A 22,289-nucleotide genomic window follows, 5' to 3' on the forward strand; every position below is an offset into this window, starting at 1 on the left:
TGGAGTTCTTTTACACAGTGCCTGTGTTTTTACATTTTAAATGGTCCTCGTATATTGTTATAATGACCAAGCTGGTTGTTTTATCTGTAAATTGCTTGTATTTTATTTTGTTTTTAATGTTCTTATGATGATGATAAACTGTCTATTATGACGTGTGCTGCTGCCTTTTCTTGACCAGGGTGACCTGGTAAAAGAGGTCGAGACCTCAATGGGCTTTTTATCTGGTGAAATAAAGGAGATATGTGTGTGTGTGTGTGTGTGTGTGTGTGTGTGTGTGTGTGTGTGTGTGTGTGTGTGTGTGTGTGTGTGTGTGTGTGTGTGTGTGTGTGTGTGTGTGTGTGTACACATTAGTGTTCACAATAATAGTAGTGTGGCATTCAGTCAGTGAGTTTGTCAGTTTTGTGGAACAAACAGGTGTGAATCAGGTGTCCCCTATTTAAGGATGAAGCCAGCACCTGTTGAACATGCTTTTCTCTTTGAAAGCCTGAGGAAAATGGGACGTTCAAGACATTGTTCAGAAGAACAGCATAGTTTGATTAAAAAGTTGATTGGAGAGGGGAAAACTTATACACAGGTACAAAAAAATTATAGGCTGTTCATCTACAATGATCTCCAATGCTTTAAAATGGACAAAAAACCAGAGACGCGTGGAAGAAAACGGAAAACAACCATCAAAATGGATAGAATAATAACCAGAATGGCAAAGGCTCACCCATTGATCAGCTCCAGGATGATCAAAGACAGTCTGGAGTTACCTGTAAGTGCTGTGACAGTTAGAAGACGCCTGTGTGAAGCTAATTTATTTGCAAGAATCCCCCGCAAAGTCCCTCTGTTAAATAAAAGATGTGCAGAAGAGGTTACAATTTGCCAAAGAACACATCAACTGGCCTAAAGAGAAATGGAGGAATATTTTGTGGACTGATGTTCTTTTTGGGTCCAAGGGCCACAGACAGTTTGTGAGACGACCCCCAAACTCTGAATTCAAGCCACAGTTCACAGTGAAGACAGTGAAGCATGGTGGTGCAAGCATCATGATATGGGCATGTTTCTCCTACTATGGTGTTGGGCCTATATATCACATACCAGGTATCATGGATCAGTTTGGATATGTCAAAATACTTGAAGAGGTCATGTTGCCTTATGCTGAAGAGGACATGCCCTTGAAATGGGTGTTTCAACAAGACAGTGACCCCAAGCACACTAGTAAACCAGCAAAATCTTGGTTCCAAACCAACAAAATTAATGCCTCGCAGATGTGAAGAAATCATGAAAAACTGTGGTTATACATCTAAATACTAGTTTAGTGATTCACAGGATTGATAAAAAAGCAGTTTGAACATAATAGTTTTGAGTTTGTAGCGTCAACAGCAGATGCTACTATTATTGTGAACACCCCCTTTTCTACTTTTTTTTTTACTAATAGCCCAATTTCATAGCCTTAAGAGTGTGAATATCATGAATGCTTGGTCTTGTTGGATTTGTGAGAATCTACTGAATCTACTGGTACCTTGTTTCCCATGTAACAATAAGAAATATACTCAAAACCTGGATTAATCTTTTTAGTCACATAGCACTACTATTATTCTGAACACTACTGTGTGTGTGTGTGTGTGTATATATGTGTGTATATATATATGTGTATGTGTATGTATATATATATATATAAAATGATACTCTTGTTTGACTTGTCTGTGCAGACTGTGGAGGAGCGGCTAGCTGCGCTGCACTACTTGGTGGCTCAACTGGAATTGCAGCAGAAAAGACTGAAGAAGAAAATCTCCCAACTGGAAAAACAGAAGGAGCAATTGAAGAGAGAGAGAAACACACTGAGAGACACACTGAAAGAGGTACACACACAGACAGAGACACACCGAAAGAGGTACACACACAGACAGAGACACACTGAAAGAGGTACACACACAGACAGAGACACACCGAAAGAGGTACACACACGGACAGAGACACACTGAAAGAGGTACACACGCGGACAGAGACACACTGAAAGAGGTACACACACAGACAGAGGTACACACACAGACAGAGACACACTGAAAGAGGTACACACACAGACAGAGGTACACACACAGTACAGAGACACAATGTAAAGAGGTAACACAAACGGACAGAGAGCACACCGAAAGAGGTCAGCAAAGCACTGACAGAGACACACCGAAAGAGGTACACACAACGGACAGAGACTAACACTGAAAGAGGGACACACACAAGACAGAGACACACTGAAAGAGGTACACCACTCGGACAGAGACACACGGAAAGAGGGGTACAACCACACAGACAGAGTTACCACAAGCAAGACAGAGACACACTTGAAAGAGGTACACACAACAGAACAGAGACACACTGAAAGAGGTACACACACAGACAGAGTACACACCTGAAAGAGGTACACACAAACAGACCAGAGACACGACCGAAAGAGTCACACCACGGACAGAGACACACCGAAAGAGGTACACGACACGGACAAGAGACACACACGAAAGAGGTTACACACCGGACATGACACACTGAAAGAGGTACACACTCGGACAGAGACACACTGAAAGAGGTACAACCCAGACAGAGGTTACACACACAGACAGAGACCACTGAAAGAGGTACACACAGACAGAGGTACACACACAGACAGAGACAACACTGGGAAAGAGGTACACCACAACCAGGACAATAGACACACCGAAAAGAGGTACAGCACACGGGACAGAGACACACCGAAAGAGGTACAGGGGAATGGGCACAACTGACAGAGCACACTGAAAGAGGTACACACACAGACAGAGGTACAACACACAGACAGAGACAACACCGAAAGAGGTACACACACAGACAGAGACACACCGAAAGAGGTACACACACCGACAGAGACAGCCCGAAAGAGGTACACACACAGTACAGAGGTACACACCAGACAGAGACGCGCCGAAAGAGGTACACACACAGACAGAGACGCGCCGAAAGAGTTACCGCGCGGACAGAGACGCGCCGAAAGAGGTACACACTCTCGGACATAGACGCGCCGAAAAGAGGTAACACGCGCGGACAGAGACGCGCCGAAAAGGAGGTACACAAGCGCTCGTACAGAGACGCGCCGAAAGAGGTACAACGCGCGGACAGAGACGCGCCGAAAGAGGGTACACGCGCGGACAGAGACGCGCAGCATGAAACAAAACAGCGCTGTTTTGTTTTCATGTTGCGTACAGGAAAAGCAAAACATGTAAAACTCCTGATGTGATTGTTTTAAAGATAAATCACTGAAGTTAAGTAAGCGCTTCACAGGGGGGCGCTCTTCCTCTTAATGATCGTTATCCTCACTTCAACATTTTCAGCTCATTTTTTCAGGAACATGTTCCACGAGGACTTACCATCACTGATCCTTTGTCCAACTTTGTCAAATGTAATGTAGCCCAGCGCACGCTGCTCACAGTTGTTGGTTTATTGTTTGCTTGTTTGCAGATGGAAGACGAGAGGTCACAAATCCAGCAGCGGCTTTCTGTGATTGACAGCATCAAATTTTCGACCAGTGGTGACTTGTGCAGAAAGAGGAACGCGGCGTCAGCACCTCAATGCGCAGCTGTCTGTCTGTGTGCAGAGCAGTCCTCCAGCACCACAGAAGAACAACATCTGAAGGGAAGAGTGAGAGATCTGGAGGACCAGGTGACGGCCACAAAGAGGAAATGTGTTCATTTCTGAGGCGTCAGACTAACGGTGCTAACTCCTCCCCCTCAGGTCCGCTCCCTCCGTTTGTGTCTGGATCTGGAGTACCAGCAGAGGGCGCAGTTCATCAAACAGTCCTCCAAAAACAGTCAACACTTCTTCATGTTGCACGATGACCTCACAGACTCACTGGCTGTCGTCACCAGACGGCCGCTCGCATCCGTCCTGGAGTCTGAGACGCAGCGATTGGACCGGAGTTTACGGGAGGCAGAGCTTACGATGGTCCTCAGTCAGTGATAATCCTGTAGAAGTTAAAGGACAGTTTGCAGTTTTGCATTGTGGGAAATAATTTCAGTGCTGCACTCATGGCAGCTTTTAAACAGTTACTAATCAAACCCTCAGAACCCACATGTACTTTACACACTTGGACTAAAGGAACAGCATCTGAAAGCTAACAATAGCACTGCAGGTAACAACTGTTTTCATGATCAATAAAACTGGTTAGCATCTGGATGATACAATAAGAACAGAACAGATTAATTTACAAAGGTGTTAGCTACGTGCTAATTGGGAACATTCCACCAGTAAAATAATATAAAATTAAAATGTTTATACGATGATTCGACTTTGTATCGTTTAAATGTGTGAAAACGTCACTGACGTCCCCGTGAAGAAAAATATAAATTCACTGAACTTTGCTCTAAATGTTAAGTCACAAGGCTCCTTTAGTTATTTTAATTAATTAGTTCACCTCCGTGCACCAGGTGTCGCTGTAACCCTCAGTAACTGATTTCAGCTTGCACTGATGTAAAACAGCAATTTAACCAACTGATATAGATATTTAAATATTCAAATGTATTTTAATATGAGTAAAAAATGTTGAGCTTTTTTTTTTTTCTTGAAAGTGAAACAATGTTTTGGGTCTTTTTGGTCATCAGTTTTTAATTCAGAATTTTACTCTTTACTGATTAAACAATTACATATTTGAGACTATTTAAAATCAGACGAATTCATTTGTAACTTCAAGATTTTTTTTTACTTTATTTTTTACAGTATTATTTTTGTATCCATATTTATATTTTCATTTTGTGACTCACTACATTTCCCATGATCCTTCAGTCTGAGCAGAGTCCAGCTCATGTGGAAGGTCAGAGGTCAACTACATGAAGTTCAATAAACCAAAGTATGTTTGAAGTGATTCAAGTTGTCTTTTGACTAGTCCTGTTCATTTGTGGTTCAGGATCCAGTTTGGATTGGGATTTGGCACAAGTTTAACACTGGATGTCCTTCCTGACGCAACTTGAGATTTTGAAGTAATTGAAGGTTTTTTTGTTTGTTTGTTTTGGGTTTTTTGTTTTTGTTTGTTTTTGTATTTCTGCTGGGAGGCATCACATCCTTTGTGACGTAAAGTTTAAAAATCCAGATGTCCAAATTAAAGTCTTAAACTTTGAATGCTATAATCAGATTTTAATAAAATTTAGGTAATTAAAAAAAAAAACTTTTTTTCAAGCAAAGCCAGTTTATTAGGTACTCCTGGTCAGCTGCTCATTAAAGCGATGATCATCAGCCAATCAGACGCAGTGAAGAGGATCCACTGAAGCTCAAACGTCAGAATGAAGGAACATGACCTGACTTTGGACGCGGTCGGACAAATGGTGGATCTGAAACACCAAGTTCAGAGATAAATCAAGTTCCTTCAGTTTAATGTTTGGTTTGAACTTCAGGAACCTGTGGAGTCCACAGAGGAAGGTCTGAAGACGAACCATCCAGGAGGTGGTTCATTGATGGCAATACTTCAGACAAGGTGGGATGGACTGGTTCCAGCAAATAGGAAGGAACCAAGAACTCAAGAAACCACTGGTTTCAACCAAAGTCTGCAGAGGATCAACAACATGTAGACAACCACTCCTGGTGCCATTTCCTGTCACCTAAGAACAGGAAACTTGAGGCAACAGGGGACACGAGCTCAGCAAAGCTGGACAGTGGAAGGATCAGAAAACAGTTTCCTGGTCTGAGTCTGGATTTCTGAAGCTTTGGCCCGTGTGAAACTGTGAAGTCATCATGCCAATACGGACCAAGATCTCAGATTATCTCCTGCACCTTTTTGAATCTGTGCCACCAAAAATTAAGACCGCCCTGGATGAAAACAGGGTCCAGGCAGGTGTAGCTGGTGTGTCCTCTGAGTGAAGCTCTGAAGCGTCACTGAAAACACAGATGTTTGGGTTCAGCTCAGACTGGATTAAGGGTCTAAATCTCATCCAGAACTTGGTTCCTCTGTCTAAAAGGAGCAACACAATACTGGGTCTTTCCTGATGATGCTGATGCTAGCATGCTGCTGTACACGACGCTCAACTGCCCACTGGGACCATCCCTGTCCAAGGACACTACAGCAGTGGTAACTCATAGAGTGAGGTCTGTGCTTTTCACCTTCCCTTCACACATTTTGTTTGGGTGATTGAACCCATGACCCTTTGGTTGTTTAGGCCACTCCTTCCCCTCATTGATTAAAATGGTACACCTCTCCAGACATGGATCATCTCTGAAAAGATGTAAAGACAGCATATGGACGTGTTTTGGACCTTACATCTTCTCGGGTCTGAAGTGAATCTGTTTCTCCATCAAGTCTGTTGTTGGGTTTGATATCAGGAGGATTATGTCCATATTGTTCTTGGAGACTCTTAAATGGTAAATAGACTGCATCTATAGATCGCTTTTCTATCTATAGCAGAAGCTCAAAGCACTTTACAGTGATGCCTCACATTCACACAGACGCACACCCCGATGTCAGGGTAATGCCATGCAATGCACTCGCTTCACACCTGGAGCAACTTGAGGATGAAAGACCTTTCCCAAGGGGCCGTATAGTGATTGTCTGGTCAGACTGTGGTTTGAACCGAGGATCCTCAGGTCTGAAGCCCAACACTTAACCACTAGACCATCACCTCCTCTTTTAGCTCACTTTTTGGACTTTGTGGTCTACATGGTGGACATGCAAGTTGGGAAATCCTTAATGAAGGTTCGTGAACCGGTTCACTTAGGAGGAAGCAGTTCCTTTTATCAACTACGTCTTGACCAAAGAAAAAAGTTATTTAAATACAGTACTTCGATACTGAATCTATACTGATACTGGATTACTGAGTCTGTGTGATGTAGATCCAGTGATCCATCGGGTCCTGCTGGAGGAGATGCCTTGAACCAAAGACCTTTTTGGTATCTGAACAGGCTGGTTTTTGTAGTGGCAGAAATTAGCCAGCAGAGGGCGGCCTCGTGAGTGCCAGACAGACAGACTGTGCCAGTCTCTGCTGGACAGACTACATTTCCCATCAGCACTGCTTCCACAGCAGACCGCATTTCAAAATAAAATCCAGATTTATCACTATTTTGCATCACAGCAGTTCAGAATTAACTTTGAGGTGTATCGTAGATCAACACTGTTTAACGTTTTTGTTCAAATTAGTGCAGGTTCACTTTTATTAATGTGCTATAAACAAATGTCAAATATTCTTCCTTTGTGCAGATCATTTATACACACACACATACATATATATATATATATATATATATATATATATATATATATATATATATATATATATATATATATAGTTTGCTCAAGTATAACGTGTGGGAGGAACCGTTCGCTAGGTGGCGCTACTTGTTTTGGTTTCCAGCTCAGAGTTGCACGCTGTAATTATTGATTTTAACTGTTTTATTATACGACCTTTGGTCTGTTTTACAGTGAATTGGTGTGCCTATTTTTCTGGCCATCTAAAGGCGTTCCAAACGTAGGGCTTTATTTTGAAAGTCTTATCCGGAAGCATTGTTAGTTTGACTGTCTGCAGAAAAGCGGAGCGCAGGTTCATTACTGCGCATTTCTTATTTTGCTCCGCATTCTGCGCCGGATCGTCCTGAGGACGACTTAGGATCCGGATCAGACCTGGTTTGGACTCCTGCGGACCCGCCAGGATTCATCCTGACCGGTATGAAGGCTGCTGCCACTCCCTGACGGTTTCCATAGTTACCTGCGGACCGGGATCATACATGACCATACCGACACTGTGACCTCACCGCCCGCGTCACACCGTCCGACCGGTTCGGTGGTTTTCAGTTTCTTTATTCCGCAATGATGCAGATTTCTGTCGGTGTGCGGATTAAACATGTTTTAGGTTTGGCTCAGAAATGGATCTGGAGGTTAAACCACATTTCTGGACAGGGGTCACTGAGGTCACCGGATCTTGTTTCATAAACAAGGACCAATCAAAGGTCAGGAGAGGGGAAAAAAAAATCATATTTAAACTGGAAACCCGCTCTGAGAGCGCTGACCACCAGGGGGCAGAATTCTTACTCGTCTCATATTTCTGTGACGTCATGAAGAGAGAAAAGAAGTTTGCTTATGCTTATCCATGGGTTCTGTACCGTGAACCAGATGAGAGTTTCTGACTCGCCCTGGACAGGACACCAGTCCAGCCCAGGTCTACGTACTGTCACCCAGGTCACTTCCTGGTAGCCCAGGTCTACGTACTGTCACCCGGGTCACTTCCTGGTAGCCCAGGTCTACGTACTGTCACCCGGGTCACTTCCTGGTAGCCCAGGTCTACGTACTGTCACCCGGGTCACTTCCTGGTAGCCCAGGTCTACGTACTGTCACCCGGGTCACTTCCTGGTAGCCCAGGTCTACGTACTGTCACCCGGGTCACTTCCTGGTAGCCCAGGTCTACGTACTGTCACCCGGGTCACTTCCTGGTAGCCCAGGTCTACGTACTGTCACCCGGGTCACTGCCTGGTAGCCCAGGTCTACGTACTGTCACCCGCGTCACTTCCTGGTAGCCCAGGTCTACGTACTGTCACCCGGATCACTTCCTGGTAGCCCAGGTCTACGTACTGTCACCCGGATCACTTCCTGGTAGCCCAGGTCTACGTACTGTCACCCGCGTCACTTCCTGGTAGCCCAGGTCTACGTACTGTCACCCGGGTCACTTCCTGGTAGTCCAGGTCACTTCCTGGTAGCCCAGGTCTACGTACTGTCACCCGGGTCACTGCCTGGTAGCCCAGGTCTACGTACTGTCACCCGGGTCACTTCCTGGTAGCCCAGCTCTATGTACTATACGTAGCCCAGGTTCTTTTCACACATCATTGCATTCAGCAAAGTTTCTTTCCTGGACAGGTCACTGATGTTTTTCAGCTCTTGATTGGCTGCCTCAGTTAATTAGCAGTGGGTGGAGCTGGGAGAGTTGGAAAACATGCAGGTCAGATAATCTCCAGGAGTTGGGTGGTGACGCCTGGTCTCAATCTTCCCCATGACCAAGTGGTGAGGAAAAATTTGTGTTTTTTGTTTTGTTTTAAACAGGAAGAAGCATCAGTCTTCCAGCGTCCGATTTGTCTGTGGTTCCTCTTCGTACCCATAATGATGCAGCTGAAGTTCATCTGCTGCTTTTTCACAGATGTTTCTTCAAGAGAACCTGATCCAAGATCTGTGATGCCACAATTTCAGTGAGGCTGCAGGGACTCGAACCTCTGACACTGCTCAGACATGGTGGCTGTGGGCGGAGCCTCGTCAGTGCTGACAGTGTGTCTGTTCATCGTACTCCTTCCTGCGGTGAAAGGTCAGTTACACACACACACACACAGACGCTGCTTCCAATCTTCATTCCTCAGGATCAGTTTGATAAGAACACCATTTCCCATCATGCAGTGGTTTGGGGTTTTTCTGACATCACATCCTGACTGTGGAACAACACCGTCTGTGGCACCTCAGTGTTTTTGTGCTGGTCAGGTCGATAAGACGCTCGTTGACATTTGACCTTCCTGTGATTGTTGATGGCGACTTTAGACTAAACAGCTGTGGCTCCAACACTCACGCACAGACACCACATGCTCACACACGCACATAGATACACATACACGCATGCATACACATACATACCTACTCGCATGCACACGGGCACATACACACGTACGCACATGCACACGGGCACATACACACGTACGCACATGCACACGGGCACATACACACGTACGCACATGCACAGAGGCACATACACACATACGTGTATGCACACCGCTGGACTGATAGTATTGCACACCGGGCATTTGCCCGCTGGCCTGATGGCCTACTGGCCTGCAGATTTTTTTTTTTTTACGAAGTATAATATATAATATAATAATAATTTAAAACATAACGCTATAGGTGGATACCGGTATATAAACCCTCCTATTGGTGCATAAACTGGTAGATCTGCCCTTTAGTCATGATTGATTGTGGCCTGGACCAATGAGGTGAGGGGCAGGCCAATTACCCCTCCATCTCGGGCCTCGGTTGGGCTACACGGTGCACCAGTGCCAGACAGAGCGATAACGAGCGATATGGATGGTGGCAAGAAGAGGAAAGGTGGCACTGAAAGAGCCAGGGATCAGAAGAGAGTAGCCCTTCAGGCAGATGCTGCAAAATGTCTTAAAATAACAGACGTTTGCTTCGCGTGGACGCGGAGCATCCACATCTGCGGCAGCCTCAGCAAGTGGTGGAGAAGAAGTTCAACAGGTGGACGAGGCGGGGACCACTACGGTCATGACGGTAAGGGAAGGTTAACTTCAGCTATTAATTGATGAACAACAACCTAACTTGTTCATAAATCAGACATCTGTGTGTGAGAGAGACATTCTGATCTTCTGGTCCGAAGTAAAGTGCTGTCTAACTGTTGAACTTCCATTATTATGTGAATCATCCCTTTTTATTTTATACTCTAAATTAAATGGATGAAACAAATCCTATTCTTTCCAAGTCCTGGCATAATTTCACATACCTAACATTTTACTTTAAATTGAGAGTCATTCTCTAAGTTGATTAGCAACACAAATTGGTAATAAAAGAAATCCTTGATGTTACTTGTAGCTTGTAGTGAGACAACTTTCTCCATCTTGTGGCCTTTTTGTGTATTGCAGTTTCAAAAGTTCAACCTTTGTATCCAGTCATTGGTCCAGTCATCCAGTCATTTCTTGCTTGACCTACTGTCAATAGATCGTACTTTTGATAAGCCTATGATAACTGTATTTCCTCCTGGTGCACATTGATCGGTTAAGGGACCAAAAAAAAAAAACACTGTCACAGCAGGCTTAATTTTTTTCCCCTTCAATACCTGGTGGTGGCCTGGTCTTGGTTAAAAATGCCCGGCCTGAAAAATTTCCCCAGTCCAGCCCTGCGTATGCACACAGGCACATACACACGTACGCGCATGCACACAGGCACATACACACGTACGCGCATGCACACACGCACACACACACGTACGCGCATGCACACACGCACACACACACGTACGCGCATGCACACACGCACACACACACGTACGCGCATGCACACACGCACACACACACGTACGCACATGCACACAGGCACATACATACACACAGGCGCACACACACATACACCCTTGCACACAGGCACACACACACACGTACGTGCATGCACACAGGCACACACACACGTACGTGCATGCACACACAGGCTTGTGGGTGGTGCTGAACTAGGAGGAAGCTACAGGCACGAGTGGGCGGCAACCCATGAAATGGTCTAAGTGGATGTAGAAGGTGGATGTTGGGGCTGTGAAATGGCGAGCGTGCTGTTTTTTGTTTTTCTGGAGGAGAACTCTGAGGACACGTCAGTGGAGTGAACACAACAAACAGAGACGATGCTTTTGTGTTTGTTCCGCGTCAGCTCACTCACTCGCTCTTAACATGAACGCATGTGACAGACGAGAATGAGTAAATGTAGAAGACAGAGTTCTTCCACTTTCTATGTTTCCGAGTTACCCTGAGGAAAAAAAGTCTTTTTCCACGTCACTGAATGTGTCCTGGAGTCACATCAGCCGTTAAGAAATGTGACGTGTCGAGATGAACGCACAGACAATCTTTGTATATTGATTGTGTGTGAAATAACTCTGCAGGTTCTCACTCTGAAGACGCACTGTGCACATATGCTGACCAAGTCCGTCAACAACAGTGGGCGGAGCCTCAGGAGGAACAGGCCAATGAGCTGCGAGGGCTGGTGCAGGACAACGGCACGATCCACTGCAGACACGGCTTCCGCTGCTTTGGATTATGGGAAAAGAGCCCAGACGGGGAAATGCATCTGGTCCAGCAAGGTGAGAGTGTTTATGTTTTGGACACGCCCCCTCCAGTACGCATCATCACCATCTATAAGTCTCAGGTCACCATCAGCATTTCAAAGTCTGGGGCCGTTACAAACAGGGTTTGAACACTCTCTCTCTCTCTCTCTCTCTCTGACTCACTCTCTCCCTGAGTCATTCTCTCACTTTCTCTCTCTGACTCACTTTCTCTCTCTGACTCACTTTCTCTCTCTCTGACTCACTTTCTCTCTCTCTGACTCACTTTCTCTCTGACTGATTTATCACTCTCTTTGATTCTCTTTCTCTCTGACTCACTCTCTCCCTCTCTGACTCACTCTCTCCTTGAGTCATTCTCTCACTGACTCTCTCTCTGACTCACTTTCTCTCTCTCTGACTCACTTTCTCTCTGACTGACTTATTGACTCACTCTCTTTGAGTCTCTTTCTCTCTGACTCACTTTCTCTCTCTCTGACTCACTTTCTCTCTCTCTGACTCACTCTCTCCTTGAGTCATTCTCTCACTGACTCTCTCTCTGACTCACTTTCTCTCTCTCTGACTCACTTTCTCTCTGACTGACTTATTGACTCTCTCTCTCTCTCCCTCTCTCTGACTCTCTCTCTCTCTCTCTCTCTCTCTCTCTCTCTCTCTCTGGTGCATGCTGGGAGTTTGAGTGCGAGTGAGGGTCACAGGTGAGAGTGTGACGCAGTTCAGGTGAGGTGGCATTTTTTTCTTCCTTTTCGGTGTTTTTGTTAATTTTCGGTTTATTTGTTAGTTTTTTATTGTTTTGACTGGTTTGCGTGTGGTTTTATGTGGTTTTTGTGGCGGGTTTTGGCATCTGGGCCGCCGTCGGCCCATTCGCTCCGTCACGGGGTGAGGGTGGTCCCTGACCTGGTGTGTCTGTGGAGGATGTCCTCCTGGCTGTGGGTGAGCAGGTCAGACATGAGAATTTAACGTTTGCGTCCAGGATGAACAGAGCCGTGGTGTTTTTTCTGTCGGAGGAGCGTTTCTCTGCTCAGCTGATTGAAAGTGGGGTTTATCTGAATGATTCTTACCTGCAGGCTTCTCCTCTCTGCGCTCCGTCCACTAAAATCATTATTTCTGGGGTTCCTCCGTTTGTTTCAAATGAGGCTCTCAGTCGGGAGCTGCAGAGGTTCGGGAAGTTTGCCAGCAGTTTTAAGACGATCGGACTGGGCTATGAGAGCGAGAAACTTCACCACGTTCAGTCCTTCCGTTGTCAGGTGTTCATGTTCCTGAACTGTCCGACCCAGACTCTGGACGTGTCCTTAAGAGACAAACATGAAGACTCTTTTTACATGGTTTATGCCAGTGCAGGAAGCAAGAAGTGTTTTGAATGTGGGGACTTTGGTCAGAAACATCTCACATGTCCGCACAAACGCGGTATCGGCGGCCCCAGGTCCGGTTCCGGGACCTTTGGCCTTGGGGCCCCGCTGTCGGTGTCTAGTCCAAGGGAGGGGCCCAGCGTGCAGGAATAGGTCGTTTCTCCACAGCAGGGTGTCTCTGAGACTGAAGCTGTCAGTGTAACTGCTGATCACCTGACAACTGACCATTCTGGGTTGACTGACGCTGTGGTGACTAACGGTTCTGTGGTCGGTCCGGTTGATGTTTCTGTCTCTCCTTCTGTGGTCAACGCTGATATGTTGAGGAGGCTTGTTGGCTTGGACCTACTGGATGAGAAGAAGTGGTACAGACTCAGGTAACATATCACTGCCTTGGGTAAGGAATATCTGTCCAAGCAGGGGTTAGGTCGCAGGGGTCGTAAATCCACCAGATAGAGTATGACTGTGTCTCACTGGGTGTTCTTTCTTCTCTGTTTGTCTTTCTCTCTGTTCTCTCTCCACTCAGTCCACATGCAGTATCTGAAGGTGGGCTCTTTGAACATGAACAGTGGCAGGGGACGGCCAGAGGAGGGCTTTGGTCTCTGAGCTCTTTGCGCAAAAGGGGTTGCATGTGTTGTTCTTGCAGGAGACTCACTCTGACACAAATAATGACGTGGACTGGGCTCGGTGGTGGAGGGGACCTTTTTGTCAGAGTCATGGCTCCCACATCAGTGCTGGAGTGGCAGTTTTGTTTTTGCCTTGACTTGATGTCACTGTTTTATCCACCACTGAGATTGTTCAGGGTCGGGTTCTGTTGGTCAGGGCTCAGGTCGAGGGGTTGACCATGGTGTTTACATTTACACACACGAGGGCTCGGAGCGGGTGGGGTTATTCAAACAGGTGAGGGACATTTTAGTTCAGCAGGATCCTGGTGACTGGTGTTGGGGGGTGACTTTAATTACTGTAGACTTTAAGTACTGTAGATATGTCACTGGATCGGGTTGGTGAGGACCCACATTTGCAGTTGGTTTCCTCACTGGCTGTTTTTTTTTTTTACGTGAGGTGGATTTATTGGACACATGGAGGGTCACACACCCACAGGACAGACAGTACACATGGGTTCCGATTTCAGATGGGGTGGTGTCTGCAGCCAGGCTTAACCAGATTTATATGTCACACTGATTCCGGAACAGATTACGCAGGATTTTGATTCAGCCAGTTGGTTTTTCAGATCATCATTTCATCACCACAGAAATATTCCACTCACACACTCAGAGGTTCAACACTTACTGGAAATTTAACACCAAGCTTTTACATGACAGGGCGTTTTGTAATTTATTTGAATCTTTTTGGGGTTTCTGGAGGGGAAGGAAGGGGACATTTGGGACAGTGAGTCAGTGGTGGGAGGCCGGCAAAACTCAGGTTCGGATTTTGTGTCGACAGTACACTTCCTGTTCCACAGCTAGGGTCAAGGTAGCCATGGCAACACTGGAGAAGGACATGACTGCGAGCATCAGGGACATGGATGCACCCAGTTCCTTCTTCTTCAATTTGGAGAAGAAGACCTCTCATCAAATCAAATCAAATCAATTTTATTTATATAGCGCCAAATCACAACAAACAGTTGCCCCAAGGCGCTTTATATTGTAAGGCAAAAGCCATACAATAATTACAGAAAAACCCCAATGGACAAAACGACCCCCTATGAGCAAGCACTTGGTGACAGTGGGAATGAAAAACTCCCTTTTAACAGGAAGAAACCTCCAGCAGAACCAGGCGCAGGGAGGGGTAGTCTTCTGCTGGGACTGGTTGGGGCTGAGGGAGAGAACCAGGAAAAAGACATGCTGTGGAAGAGAGCAGAGATCAATCACTAATGATTAAATGCAGAGTGGTGCATACAGAGCAAAAAGAGAAAGAAACACTCAGTGCATTATGGGAACCCCCCAGCAGTCTAAGTCTATAGCAGCATAACTAAGGGATGGTTCAGGGTCACCTGATCCAGCCCTAACTATAAGCTTTAGCAAAAAGGAAAGTTTTAAGCCTAATCTTAAAAGTAGAGAGGGTGTCTGTCAACCCTGATCTGAATGGGAGCTGGTTCCACAGGAGAGGAGCCTGAAAGCTGAAGGCTCTGCCTCCCATTCTACTCTTACAAACCCTAGGAACTACAAGTAAGCCTGCAGTCTGAGAGCGAAGCACTCTATGGGGTGATATGGTACTATGAGGTCCCTAAGATAAGATGGACCTGATTATTCAAAACCTTATAAGTAAGAAGAAGAATTTTAAATTCTATTCTGGAATTAACAGGGAGCCAATGAAGAGAGGCCAATATGGGTGAGATATGCTCTCTCCTTCTAGTCCCTGTCAGTACTCTAGCTACAGCATTTTGAATTAACTGAAGGCTTTTCATGGAATTTTAGGACAACCTTATAATAATGAATTACAATAGTCCAGCCTAGAAGAAATAATGCATGAATTAGCTTTTCAGCATCACTCTGAGACAAGACCTTTCAAATTTTAGAGATATTGCGCAAATGCAAAAAAGCAGTCCTACATATTTGCTTAATATGTGCCTGAAGGACATATCCTGATCAAAAATGACTCCAAGATTCTCACAGTATTACTGGAGGTCAGGGTAATGCCATCCCAGTAAGGATCTGGTTAGACACCATGTTTCTAAGATTTGTGGGGCCAAGTACAATAACTTCAGTTTTATCTGAATTTAAAAGCAGGAAATTAGAGGTCATCCATGTCTTTATGTCTGAAAGACATTTCTGCAGTTTAACTAATTGGTGTGTGTCCTCTGGCTTCATGGATAGATAAAGCTGGGTATCATCTGCGTAACAATGAAAATTTAAGCAATGCTTTCTAATAATACTGCCTAAGGGAAGCATGTATAAAGTGAATAAAATTGGTCCTAGCACAGAACCTTGTGGAACTCCATAATTAACCTTAGTCTGTGAAGAAGACTCCCCATTTACATGAACAAATTGTAATCTATTAGATAAATATGATTCAAACCACTGCAGCGCAGTGCCTTTAATACCTATGGCATGCTCTAATCTCTGTAATAAAATTTTATGGTCAACAGTATCAAAAGCTGCACTGAGGTCTAACAGGACAAGCACAGAGATGAGTCCACTGTCTGAGGCCATAAGAAGATCATTTGTAACCTTCACTAATACTGTTTCTGTACTATGATGAATTCTGAAACCTGACTGAAACTCTTCAAATAGACCATTCCTCTGCAGGTGATCAGTTAGCTGTTTTACAACTACCCTTTCAAGAATTTTTGAGAGTAAAGGAAGGTTGGAGAATGGAGATTGGCCTATAATTAGCTAAGATAGCTGGGTCAAGTGATGGCTTTTTAAGTAATGGTTTAATTACTGCCACCTTAAAAGCCTGTGGTACATAGCCAACTAATAAAGATAGATTGATCATATTTAAGATCGAAGCATTAACTAATGGTAGGGCTTCCTTGAGCAGCCTGGTAGGAATGGGGTCTAATAGACATGTTAATGGTTTGGAGGAAGTAACTAATGAAAATAACGCTGACAGAACAATCGGAGAGAAAGTGTCTAACCAAATACCAGCATTACTGAAGGCAGCCGAACATAAAGATATGTCTTTGGGATGGTTATGAATAATTTTTTCTCTAATAGTTAAAATTTTATTTGCAAAGAAAGTCATGAAGTCATTAGTAGTTAAAGTTAAAGGAATACTCGGCTCAACAGAGCTCTGACTCTTTGTCAGTCTGGCTACAGTGCTGAAAAGAAACCTGGGGTTCTTATTTTCTTCAATTAGTGATGAGTATTAAGATGTCCTAGCTTTACAGAGGGCTTTTTTTTTATAGAGCAACAGACTCTTTTTCCAGGCTAAATGAAGATCTTCTAAATTAGTGAGACGCCACTTTCCTCTCCAGCTTATGGGTTATCTGCTTTAAGCTGCGAGTTTGTGGGTTATACCACGGAGTCAAGCATTTCTGATTTAAGGCTCTCTTTTTCAGAGGAGCTACAGCATCCAAAGTTGTGCTTAATGAGGATGTAAAGCTATTGACGAGATAATCTATCTCACTCACAGAGTTTAGGTGGCTACTCTGCACTGTGTTGGTATATGGCATTGAAGAACATAACAAAGAAGGAATCATATCCTTAAACTAGTTACACTGCTTTCAGAAAGACTTCTACTGTAATGAAACTTATTCCCCACTGGTGGGTAGTCCATTAAAGTAAATGTAAATGTTATTAAGAAATGATCAGACAACAGGGGGTTTTCAGAGAATACTGTTAAGTCTTCAATTTCTATGCCATATGTCAGAACAAGATCTAAAGTGTGGTTAAAATGGTGGGTGGGCTCATTTACATTTTGAGTGAAGCCAACTGAATCTAATAATAGATTAAATGCAGTGTTGAGGCTGTCATTCTCAGCATCTATGTGGATGTTAAAATCGCCCACTATAATTATCTTATCTGAGCTAAGCACTAAGTCAGACAAATGGTCTGAAAATTCACAGAGAAACTCACAGTAACGACCAGGTGGACGATAGATAATAACAAATAAAACTGGTTTTTGGGACTTCCAATTTGGATGGACAAGAGTAAGAGTCAAGCTTTCAAATGAATTAAAGCTCTGTCTGGGTCTTTGATTAATTAATAAGCTGGAGTGGAAGATTGCTGCTAATCCTCCGCCTCGGCCCGTGCTACGAGCATTCTGGCAGTTAGTGTGACTCGGGGGTGTTGACTCATTTAAACTAACATATTCATCCTGCTGTAACCAGGTTTCTGTAAGGCAGAATAAATCAATATGTTGATCAATTATTATATCATTTACTAACAAGGACTTAGAAGAGAGAGACCTAATGTTTAATAGACCACATTTAACTGTTTTAGTCTGTGGTGCAGTTGAAGGTGCTATATTATTTTTTCTTTTTGAATTTTTATGCTTAAATAGATTTTTACTGGTTGTTGGTGGTCTGGGAGCAGGCACCGTCTCTAGAGGGATGGAGTATTGGGGGGATGGCAGGGGGAGAGAAGCTGCAGAGAGGTGTGTAAGACTACAACTCTGCTTCCTGGTCCCAACCCTGGATAGTCACGATATGGAGGGTTTAATAAAATTGGCCAGATTTCTAGAAATGAGAGCTGCTCCATCCAAAGTGGGATGGATGCCGTCTCTCCTAACAAGACCAGGTTTTCCCCCGAAACTTTGCCAATTATCTATGAAGCCCACCTCATTTTTTGGACACCACTCAGACAGCCAACAATTCAAGGAGAACATGCGGCTAAACATGTCACTCCCGGTCCGATTGGGAGGGGCCCAGAGAAAACTACAGAGTCCGACATTGTTTTTGCAAAGTTACACATCGATTCAATATTAATTTTAGTGACCTCTGATTGGCGTAACCGGGTGTCATTACTGCCGACGTGAATTACAATCTTACCAAATTTACGCTTAGCCTTAGCCAGCAGTTTCAAATTTCCTTCAATGTCGCCTGCTCTGGCCCCCGGAAGACATTTGACTATGGTTGCTGGTGTCGCTAACTTCACATTTCTTAAAAGAGTCGCCAATAACCAGAGTTTGATCCTTGGCGGGTGTGTCGCCGATTGGGGAAAAATGTTAGAGATGTGAACAGATTGGTGGTGTACAGGGGGCTTCTGTTTAGAACTATGCTTCTTCCTCACAGTCACCCAGCCGGCCTGCTTTCCCGGCTGCTCGGGATCTGCTGGGGGACAGCTAACGGCGGCTAAGCTACCTTGGTCCGCACCAACTACAAGGGCCTGGCTAGCTGTAGGATTTTCCAAGGTGAGGAGCCGAGTCTCCAATTCGCCCAGCCTGGCCTCCAAAGCTACGAACAAGCTACCCTTATTACAAGTACCGTTACTGCTAAAGGAGGCCGAGGAATAACTAAACATTTCACACCCAGAGCAGAAAAGTGGGGGAGAGACAGGAGAAGCCGCCATGCTAAACCGGCTAAGAGCTAATAGCTGTGCTAAGCTAGCGGATTCCTAAAAACATACAAAGTGAATAATGTGTGAATAATTTAGAGGTGATTCAGCAGAGAGAGTGCTTTAATTAAGGCACGTGAAGATTACACCGTGAAATAAATCGTTATCTAGATCAATCTAACTACGCAGATTAAACAGCTAACAGATACAGCAAAACACAGCTGTGCTCCGGAACAGGAAGTGATACAATACCGCAGTGAGAGCCAACCACCAGTAGAGGCAGGTCATCAGAAGGTGATGACCTGTCTTTGCCTTCCTGACAGATGGGTGACGAGTGATTCGGCAGAGATGCGGAGACATGCGAGGGACTTCTACTCCGCTCTCTACAGTGTTGTAGACTGTGACGGGGCCTGTGCGGCTGACCTTCTGAGAGATCTCCCCCCAGCTGGTGGCCTGGAGCGAGAGGCCTGGGACTCCCCCATCACGCTGGATGAACTGACAATGGCAGTGCGGCAGATGGCATCTGGGAAGCTCCGGGGATCGACGGACTTCCAGTGGATTTTTATAAACACTTCTGGGGCTTTCTTGGTGCTGATCTTCTGGAGATGTTGCGAGAGAGCATTGCGGCGGGCTGCTTTCCCACGTCTTGTCGCTGTGCTGTTCTGTCCCTCCTGCCTAAGAAAGGAGATCTTACTCTGCTGCAGAATTGGAGACCAGTTGCACTTTTCTGTGCGGATTGTAAATTTTTCTAAGGTACTGGCGAACAGGTTGAAAAATGTCCTGGATTTTATTGTTCACAAGGACCAGTCTTATTGTGTGCCCGATAGAACTATTATGGACAACCTTTTTTTGATGAGGGATTTGTTTGATCTGTGCAATTCTGGGGATTTGGTTTGCGGGTTTGTGTCACTTGATCAGGAGAAGGCATTTGATCGGGTTCATCACAGGTTTTTGTTTTCCACTTTGAGGGCGTTTGGCTTTGGTGAGGGGTTTATTTCATTTGTTGGGGTATTGTATAATGGGGCTTCATGTTTGGTTAAGGTTGGGGGAGCGTTAAGACTGTGTGTCAAACTGTCCAAATGGCAGTGGTTGCTGCCGCAGATGTCCTACAGGTGGTGGGTTCTGGTCCCTAATAACTTGGTCGCTTCGGCGCTGTGGCACAGACTGTCTGTCCTCCCTCCACCACGAGGCCTTATTGAGCAGTTGCAGCGGTTACTGGTGGACTTTTTCTTGTCAGGCCATCACTGGATCAGAGCTCCCGTATTGTACATGCCGCTTCATGAAGGAGGACAGGGGCTTGCTGGACATTTCTGCTCGGGTGTCGACTTTCAGGTTGCAGGCTGCTCAGAGACTGTTGTATACCTCGGGATTGAGCTGGCAGGATACAGCACATGTCCTGCTGAGGAGGGAGGCTGATCTTGGTATGACAAACATCTGTTCCTCCTACGAGGTCTGTCCATAAAGTAGGTCCTTTTTATTTTTTTCAAAAACTATATGGATTTCATTCATATGTTTTTACGTCAGACATGCTTGAACCCTCGTGCGCATGGCGTGAGTTTTTCCACGCTGTCGGTGACGTCATTCGTCTGTGAGCACTCCTTGTGGGAGGAGTCGTCCAGCCCTCGTCGGAATTCCTTTGTCTGAGATGTTGCTGAGAGACTGGCGCTTTGTCTGATCAAAATTTTTTCTAAACCTGTGAGACACATCGAAGTGGACACGGTTCGAAAAATTAAGCTGGTTTTCGGTAAAAATTTTAACAGCTGATGAGAGATTTTGAGGTGAGACTGTCGCTTTAAGGACTTTTCACGGTGCGAGACGTCGCGCAACGCTCTCAGGCAGCGTCATCAGCCTGTTTCAAGCTTAAAACCTCCACATTTCAGGCTCTATTGATCCAGGACTGCGTGAGAGAACAGAGAAGTTTCAGAAGAAGTCGGTTTCAGCATTTTATCCGGATATTCCACTGTTAAAGGAGATTTTTTTAATGAAAGACGTGCGGACGGGTCCGCGCGTCGGGACGCAGCCGACGCGGTGCGGCGGCACAGGAAAAACACCTCCGTGTTGATAACCATTTGTAAAATCCAGGCGGCTTTTGATGGCTTTCAGTGGAGTGAGTATATGAGAAATTGTTTAACAGCTGGACATGTTCCAACTTGTCCTTAAGGCTTTCAACAGAGGTGTTTTTCCTGTGGTGGAGCGTCGCGGCGGCTGCGAGCCGACGCTGCAATCCGCCCGCACGTCTTTCATTTAAAAAAATCTCCTTTAACAGTGGAATATCCGGATAAAATGCTGAAACCGCTTCTTCTGAAACTTCTCTGTTCTCTCACGACGTCCTAGATCATAGAGCCTGAAATGTGGAGGTTTTAAGCTTGAAACAGGCTGATGACCGCTGCCTGAGAGCGTTGCGCGACGTCTCGCACCGTGAAAAGTCCTTAAAGCGACAGTCTCACCTCAAAATCTCTCATCAGCTGTTAAATTTTTACCGAAAACCAGCTTAATTTTCGAACCATGTCCACTTCGATGTGTCTCACAGGTTTAGAAAAAATTTTGATCAAACAAAGCGCCAGTCTCTCAGCAACTTCTCAGACAAAGGAATTCCGACGAGGGGCTGGACGACTCCTCCCACAAGGAGTTCACAGACGAATGACGTCACCGACAGGCGTGGAAAAACTCACGCATGCGCACAAGGGTTCAAGCATGTCTGACGTAAAACATATGATGAAATCCATATAGTTTTTGAAAAAATAAAAAGGACCTATACTTTATGGACAGACCTCGTACAGCGGCGGGACAATCATTGGGCCGCGCACCTCGGCTTTTTACCCAGGCGGTTCTCACAAGGCATGGCAGGTCCTCTCTGTGTGCAGGGACAATGTCGGCACATCCAGGGATGTGGCCTGTTTGAGGGAGCCATCTTTTCTTCACTGAATTTGTTGGCTCTCCTGGTTTGTCATCTGCCACTTACTGTGCGGTCCAGCCTGAGGGAGGCGGGGGGTCACCAATTGGGCCATCTACTGCGACACGCTTTGGGGGAGGCTGACGGAGTCGTCGGGAGTTCGGTCCTCCAGGATGCTGCTCAGGGTGGTGGAGGGAGGTTTGTGCTCTCCCTGCCAGGGCCCCCACAGAGCGTTTGCTGAGAACCGTACTCTGTCTGACTGGTGAGATGATGAATGTGAGAGTACGTGTTCCCCTCTCTGACTGTCTCGCCTCTGTGGGGG

General features: G+C 45.4%; 2 protein-coding genes across 3 annotated transcripts in view; both read left to right on the plus strand.

The window, feature by feature from the left end:
* si:dkey-230p4.1 (trichohyalin) overlaps positions 1-4,873 on the plus strand; it is a 109,000-nt gene extending 104,127 nt beyond the window's left edge. Inside the window, exons 29-31 of the mRNA XM_034187250.1 lie at positions 1,698-1,847; positions 3,475-3,675; positions 3,748-4,873. Coding sequence (XP_034043141.1) covers positions 1,698-1,847; positions 3,475-3,675; positions 3,748-3,972 — 576 coding nt within the window. The 3' untranslated portion in view covers positions 3,973-4,873. The remainder of the gene's footprint in view (positions 1-1,697; positions 1,848-3,474; positions 3,676-3,747) is intronic.
* Positions 4,874-7,512: 2,639 nt separating this feature from the next.
* The window catches only part of LOC117525395 (bone morphogenetic protein receptor type-2-like), a 91,935-nt gene continuing 77,158 nt past the window's right edge, over positions 7,513-22,289 (plus strand). Inside the window, exons 1-3 of one of the 2 annotated variants that reach the window (XM_034187251.1) lie at positions 7,513-7,655; positions 9,117-9,278; positions 11,616-11,813. In XM_034187251.1, the coding sequence (XP_034043142.1) occupies positions 9,206-9,278; positions 11,616-11,813 (271 nt within the window). In that variant the 5' untranslated portion in view covers positions 7,513-7,655; positions 9,117-9,205. The remainder of the gene's footprint in view (positions 7,656-9,116; positions 9,279-11,615; positions 11,814-22,289) is intronic. The other variant, XM_034187252.1, reaches the window with a different exon arrangement.

This window comes from Thalassophryne amazonica, chromosome 14 (assembly GCF_902500255.1).
Source record: "Thalassophryne amazonica chromosome 14, fThaAma1.1, whole genome shotgun sequence".
In the NCBI taxonomy this organism is placed as follows: domain Eukaryota; kingdom Metazoa; phylum Chordata; class Actinopteri; order Batrachoidiformes; family Batrachoididae; genus Thalassophryne; species Thalassophryne amazonica.